The sequence below is a fragment of the Acanthopagrus latus genome, chromosome 2 (genome assembly GCF_904848185.1).
Source record: "Acanthopagrus latus isolate v.2019 chromosome 2, fAcaLat1.1, whole genome shotgun sequence".
In the NCBI taxonomy this organism is placed as follows: domain Eukaryota; kingdom Metazoa; phylum Chordata; class Actinopteri; order Spariformes; family Sparidae; genus Acanthopagrus; species Acanthopagrus latus.
In genome coordinates, this window is record NC_051040.1 from 22,148,068 (window position 1) to 22,155,398 (window position 7,331).

General features: G+C 41.9%; 1 protein-coding gene across 1 annotated transcript; it reads left to right on the forward strand.

The window, feature by feature from the left end:
- The first annotated feature begins 1,159 nt into the window (after window positions 1–1,159).
- Window positions 1,160–6,913, forward strand: smtla (somatolactin alpha). The gene is made up of 5 exons (XM_037076229.1): window positions 1,160–1,267; window positions 1,469–1,659; window positions 3,023–3,136; window positions 5,152–5,331; window positions 6,137–6,913. Exons 1-5 carry the CDS (start codon window positions 1,252–1,254, stop codon window positions 6,329–6,331), a joined length of 696 nt encoding a protein of 231 aa, XP_036932124.1. The 5' UTR covers window positions 1,160–1,251; the 3' UTR covers window positions 6,332–6,913.
- The last annotated feature ends 418 nt before the right edge of the window (window positions 6,914–7,331 follow it).

Consider the following 7,331-nt stretch of genomic DNA (forward strand, 5'->3'; position numbering starts at 1 on the left):
AGTAGAAGACAAGATGTTTTTGATGTTGTTGTTGTTTGGAGAGGTGTTTTTCAGTTGCGAGAATGTACGAACCTGCCAATAAGGTGGCAAAGGAAAAAGTGGAGGAGTTGAAGAAAGGTAATAAGAAGAGAACGCTGGTTCATATGAAACAGGCTGATGGACAGGTGGCTTCGGGGGACAATGTGACGTCGAGTTCAGTAATATGACCCCCTTTAGCCATAACTCTCTAATCCCCCATCTGTCTTAGCTCATCCTTAAAAGTGCCTTACTGATGCAAAAAGACATTTGAGCACACGCCTCTTTATTTAAAAAAAGATCCTTGTGTATACTGAACAATGAGACATGATTGTATTCAACTTGATGTGCGAGAGGCAGAAATGTCCCTGTAATTTGCATTTAAAATACTCGGATGCATATATTACCATAAAATTGAAAGACAGCAAATCCGTCGTAATCTCCCAATTTCATTACGCCTATAACAGCAGTGATTTAAGGCAAAGATGGAGTAAGTAGTGCAGTGCAAAAATGGAGCGTCTGTTTCGAGTGTGGATTACGACTAAATATGTGCCTTCCTTCTATGGCAGCTAAACACAGTCATTACAAGTGAGAAACCATCTAGCTTCTGGGTTGACCTACTCTCACTCATCCATGGAAAATGGAATACGAATGTCAACCTGAAAGAAATTTTAAAAAAGGAAGATTTGGGGGGTTTTGTGAGATTCCAGTGATTCCTGGGTCTCATTTTTTCTCATTCTTTCCCTTTTTGTTGTGTCTATTGCAGTTCTACGGTGTCTTTTCTGTCAGCCCTCTCTCTGCCATTCATGATTAAATCTACATCACATACTTACCTCAGCTGAAAGGAGGGATTTTTCAGCTCGTTCCTTTCTTTCGAAGCTTTTGTTTGTTAAATCTAATCAGTCTCAGTCTCAGTTCTCGGATGATTGTTGGCCAATAGAATGGAATCAGGATGCAGAGTGGAATGAAAAAAGTAAAAAAAAAAAAAAAAAAAAAATTTAAAAACACAACAACATTTATTTTGGTTTATTTTAAATCAAGTAGTCATGCCTGACTATAGTTACCACAACTGTACTATGCATGAGTCAAGAAATACGTTGTTTTTGAATGACCAGTGCCTTTTAGCCACAATCTGCGCAGGGTGACCTTTTCCTTAAAACATGACCTGTCTGAGGCTTTATAAAAGGGGTCAGCACGACAGAAAGGCTACGAAGACTTGAAGACTCAACTGACAGAATGCACCTGATGAGAGGTAATGTGTCACGCATCACGACAGAAACAGCACTGACGGATATAAAGTTATCAAGTTGAGCATTGATTTTGGTTCATGTTGTTCTGAAGAAGGTAGACTAAGAAAATGAAGATCTAGGATATTCAGGTTTTATGTTTTGATCATGTTTGCTTGTGCATTGTGACATTTGTTGTGTGTCTGTGTGTGTGTGGTTGTCCTCAGCCATAAAGCAGGGTCAGTGGGCTGTACTGCTCTGGCCCTATCTGCTTATCACGAGCATCCCACTGGACTGCAGGGACGAGCAGGGCGGTCTCTCCCGCTGCCCCTCTATCTCCCAGGAGAAACTCCTAGACCGAGTCATCCAGCATGCTGAGCTCATCTACCGCGTCTCTGAAGAATCGTGCTCTTTGTTTGTGAGTAGCACCGACCATTATCCCTACGTGAATCTTTGCACTTGTGCACTGTGTGGGAAAGGAAATGTGAGTTATTCGTTCAGAAGGCCTGTTGTATCCATGGGCTCCTACAGAATAATATAACGAAGAACCTGAATCGCTCGTCACGCTGAGTAGCGCATGACAGTGGGTAGGTTTTCAATGGGAAGAACTGTGAAGAAAATCTGTTACCTGCATGGGACATGTTCTTACAGTATCTGCTCGAGTCGGGCATGACTTAGTTCTTTTTTATTACAAAAATGTTTCTATGAAACGTGAAATCAGCATTTTGAGCAGCGGTGCTGTGGAAGTGCTGCCTAAGGCGAAGGCTACAGTGACAGCAAAGTAGAGTTTTGCATTTGAGAAGTTGTATTATATGACTTTTTATAAAGAACTAAAAAGAAAAAAAAAAAAAAAGAAAAAATAATGTAAGGAAATGGAGTCATACAGAAAAATGAACATCTATCATAAGTTCTTCCAAGTCAGTTCTGAAGACTACACAAAATACATGTCTAACATTAAGAGACAAAGTGGGGAAGCACAAATACCTGGAACTTGTGCTCACTCCCTTTTCCACCCAAGTCCCATGGTCCTGGTCTTACTGAGCGCCACATTTCCCAAGCTATATTATATTGTATCATTGAATCCAGCATGCAGTCTAGCAACACTTGGAATGAGATCTAAAATGAGGGCAAAAATGACTTTTTTTTTTCTTATCCTTTCTCACAATATGCTGGACCAAAAGCACTGACATTTTCTCTTAGAAACTCTGCGTTATTTGCTTTTGATTCTGACATGATCATCGCCACACTGCCAGGCTTCAAAGTAATCTTCTATCTCTCCTCCGAGCCAGAGATGTTTTATTGAAGAAGCAGGCCTACAGTGGAGTAATACGAATGTGATAATGATACACTGCAGCAGTGAGAGGACAGGTTTTGCCGCCTGTTGAATCCCCATCACTCCAGATCCAAAATGGCCTTTGAAATGGGATGAGCTTGTTACTGAGAAGACGCTGCATGGGGTCCACAGATGAGAACATGATGGAGAACAAAATGTGTCTCTGCCGTGTCTCCAGTGGCCAAGATCGGTGAAGCCTTTGTCATTGTTTTCCTGATGTGTCTTTTTTTTTGGGCCTGCCAGTGTGTGTTCTTGTGATTCTATACCTGGGAGGACCAAAGGTTTTTCAGATCAGTTAGAAAGAAGTATTTTTTTTTTTGAAAACCAAAAATAAATAAATAAACCCACAACATTTTAATAGATCAGATGGAAAGTAAACTAACACAAAAACTTTACATTATTGTTCATGTGTGTATTTTCTTTATTGTTTTGTCTGTGTGTATTGTAGGAGGAGATGTTCATCCCATTCCCACTGCAGCTTCAGAGGAACCAAGCTGGCTATCCCTGCATCACCAAAGCCTTACCCATCCCCAGCTCCAAAAGTGAAATCCAACAGATATCTGTGAGTACATCGCCACAGATTTTTTTCATTCTTTTTTAATTATTTATTTTGTCAGAGCTTTGATTCTAATTTGTTAAGCATGGCAACGTGTACACCTCTGCTTTTACGTGTCAGTGCATAGAGACAGATTCCTTGTGTGTTTGTATCTCAGGGTCAGGTAGTTGTTCATGTCTATGTGAGTCCATGTTGTCTCTTCATCTCGTGCATGTGGAAGTGTGTGTGTGTGTGTGTGTGTGTGTGTGTGTGTGTGTGTGTGTGTGTGTGTGTGTGCAGGTTTAATGCATGACTTTTTGCATGCACAGGTCTGCTCACAAATGACTCTGAAGCTGCTAAGAGCCCAAGCTTTCTTTTTCAATAACAATCACTAAGTGTGCGAGTGAGCCTCCCCCCTCTGTATAATGCTCGCCCCTGTCAGCCGCTGAATGATGGGTTGTTTGTGCTAATTACAATGAAAGGTCCTCAAATATCATAAATATCCTCGCCTGTAGAGCATTTTGAAACATTACCCTGTGCCTGCTCAATGTTTGAATGCCGTCCAACAGGGCACAGCCTTTTAGGCCAGCGGTCAGCTTGATCAGCAGGGTGGAAACCAGATCGAGCCACTTAGCGAAAGGCCAATGAAGGGTGATTTGGCTGGCGTGAACTGTAATCTGGTTAATGGGACGTTCTACAATAATCCTTCCTCAGCTAACATGGGCCAAGCATATATGGCGAAAGCAATTTCTTTAAGGACACATTCTTAGCAATATTGAAACTGCTAGCTGAAGTCATTACTTCTACACCATAATAGTGAATGTGATCTTTGAATCTGCATGTACTGCGAGGCTCCTCTTTATGTTAATAATTTATCTCCTGCCCTTTCTGTTGAAGTGTTGCCGGCACTGCGATTTAATGGCCATTTGTAGGGGGGTCATTTTGCACTTTCTTTAGAGTCACCTCTGCTTAGGGGAATTTAAGCAGGCTAAACTACTTCACCCATGACATTTCAACCTATTTCAGTTGCTGAATGCTTTGCAGCTGATGAGCCCTTGATCATATGCTGTATTCTTCAGTCCTTCAGTCTTCACTGACTGCTTCTATTCAATAGTATTGAAAGAAATTCATCTGAAGAAGACAAATGGTTGCTTTTCTGTACACATATAAACCGGTTAGCCTTAACATTCAAAGGGTGAAGTGAATAACAGTTTTGTCACTTGTTACTTCTGCTGGGAAACCACTGACTCCTGGTATTCATGTGGTTACTACTTGACATGCACAACCAACTCAGACTAAGTTGCAGACCAAGTACAGTGCACCCCATCGTAGCACCTGCGCTCCTCGGTAGCAGTGGCCCCCCCAGTAGGACAATGAGCCCTGCCACACCACGAAAACTGCTCAAAAAGGGCCCAAAAAATGTAATGATGACCTCAAGGCATCAACATGGCCTCCAAATTTCCAAGCTTCCAATCCAATCGAGCAACTGCAGGATATGCCAAACAAGTCAGATCCATAGAGGTCCAACTGTGGATTAGAGCATGGACACAGGAGTGTCCTGTGGTTTCTGGCGCCAAGGCGTTGGCAGCAAATCCTTTAAGTGATGAGGGATGCAGAGTGGGGCCTTAATGGATCAGACTTGTTCTGGCACATTCCATGGATGCTCTGGGTCTTTGGCAATCTGGAGGCCAGGTTGACACCTTTAGCTCCTTGTAACATTCCTTGGGCAATTCCTGATTACTTTCTGCAACGTCGCAGTGTTCATTGTGGTGCTGGGGGGCTGAGAGGGAGAAGCCAAGGTTTCCTAGCTGTACATTGCTTTGTAACAACGATTATTAGTATCATTGAACTTTTACCTGTAAGTCCTCTTCATGTTGTGGCTGATAAATGTAAACACTCCCCAGCAGACATGAAAGGAGAAAAGTCAGTGGCCATGTCACATTTTCAAGAGTATTTTCTATGTCACTTCTGTCTAAGAACAAGTTTGTGATTGCATTTTTTTTTCAATATTCATTTCAATACTTAATTTGTTTGCGCTGCAGGACAAATGGCTGCTCCATTCTGTGCTGATGCTGGTCCAGTCTTGGATCGAGCCTTTGGTCTACCTGCAGACCACAATGAACCGCTACGATGGAGTTCCTGACATGCTGCTCAACAAGACCAAGTGGGTTTCTGAGAAACTGATGAGTCTGGAGCAAGGTGTGGTGGTCCTCATCAAGAAGGTGGGTCAGAGCTGGCGTTGTTTTCCTGTAGATGTGCCTAGGTATCAAAAGTAAACATAGAATTGTACATATATTTACACAAATGTCTAATATCTATATGATCATCAGCATTTTTTTGGTGATTCTCTGGCTTTTGTTAAAATATATACTTGATGCAGCAGACAAACTGCAAAGTAACTACTAACTAAAATTATCAAATACATGTAATGGAGTAAAAGTATATTATTTGCTTCCAAAATGTACTGAAGTGAAAGTATAAGGTAGCACACAAATGGAAGCTGGCGATGTGGCTCCTAAAGAGGCGTCGGTGTGTTTTCAGGACAGACAGGAGGACGGATGCTTCTCCACATACAGCTGTGGCATTTTTTTTCCCTCAAATAAGTTGTTGAAGACAGGTACAGTTGCTATGTTACTTAATATTTGGTTACGCAACTTTGCTTTGTGGGGAATTTCTCTTTATTAAGTTGAGCGAGGGACCTGTGCAGTTATCAGACTGTACAATCAACACGCCCACCCCCCCCCCCCCCCGCTCCTCGCCAACTTATCTGTTCGGTTGACCAGTAATACGGCCCTGATACTACTTCCAGAGGCGGATCAGCGCAGGAGCGAAATTTCACCCCTCGCCGCATCTGAAACTTTCACAAAGACGAGGAGGGGGAAAATTGGCAAGGGATCCCCGCATGCAAACGGCAGCATGAATGGGGCTAGTAGTAAATGCACTTGTTACGCTGCCGCTATGATTGAGCTGATACACAACTTACTGCTTCCTAATATTTCCATCATCTTTCCAACTATTGCTGTGCAGATGCTGGACGAGGGAATGATGACCACAACGTACAACGAACAAGGCCTTTTCCAAGACGACGGGCAGCCTGAGATGCTGGAATACGTTATGAGAGACTATACCTTGCTCAGCTGCTTCAAGAAAGATGCCCACAAGATGGAGATTTTGCTCAAGCTTCTCAAGTGTCGACAGAATGACATACACAGCTGCGCATAAAACCTTGAGTTCCGCTTTTGAATACGTGTTGTTTAGCTTTGAATTAATTCCTGGAGTTGGTAGCTGTCCACTTATAGATATGACCATGCCTCAGGCGGTTCAGCCGCGCTCGCAAAGCAGTACATTCTTTATTGATTGTTTTGGAGCACCTTCACACAAAAATAAGTAGGTGTAATGCTGTGCCCTCTCTTCAACCTACTGCATTTTATATTTCCCTGCATAGCTGTTATTTTAACCTGGCAAAGGCAACAGAGGGCAAACTCCCAAAAGATTATTTGTGTGTCGAGCTGTCAAAAAAATCTACATATCCTGCCATTGATTTCCATTTCCTTTGTTCTTAACTGGAGTTTGTATTCCTCGCTGGTTCTTGCAGTGTTTTGATTATTCCCACGGCCCCCAGAGTATTCAGTGAGACTCCCTCTTTTAAATGGAGCCGGTTTCACTTCTGCATTATTGAAATGAAACACTTTCACTGGAGACGGGAGTCAAACAGAGAGCAATCGCTACTTAAAAAAAAGAGACACATTTTGATTGGTGAAGGAGAGTGTGAGAGAGACAGCGAGGGGAACAAATAGCACTTAAAATGAGATATGTGGAGTTTTTGGTTCGACCCAGGTTTGGATTTGTCGAGTGCCCAAAGAATCATGATTTTTGCAATGGCTTAACTTGCCTAATTAAACCTGAATGTAATAACATATGTTTATTATTCACTTTAAATGATCAGGGGATATACAATTTGAATTTTAACAGTAAGATGTTATGAATGTGAAATGCATAATGCAAATTTGACTTTTCTGTAATCTCTTGTGTAAGTAGAAGAGGCTCAATGTAGTATGGAAATTGTTCGGTCATCAATCACGGATGATTTTAGCCGCTAATAAAGCATGTTGTAGAAAGACAAATGGTTTTGAGATCATTCGTTTTTTCATCACCTTTTTTTCTTGTCAAACTTCAGTTTCCATAGCTGCAGTAAACAGACCACAACATAAAAATATTTATC

Bases quoted from the DNA above. Each gene is read 5' to 3' on its own strand.
- smtla (XM_037076229.1), top strand. The intron at 1,660-3,022 runs GTGAGTAGCACC...TGTGTATTGTAG, and splicing joins AAGAATCGTGCTCTTTGTTT to GAGGAGATGTTCATCCCATT. The intron at 3,137-5,151 runs GTGAGTACATCG...TTTGCGCTGCAG, and splicing joins GTGAAATCCAACAGATATCT to GACAAATGGCTGCTCCATTC.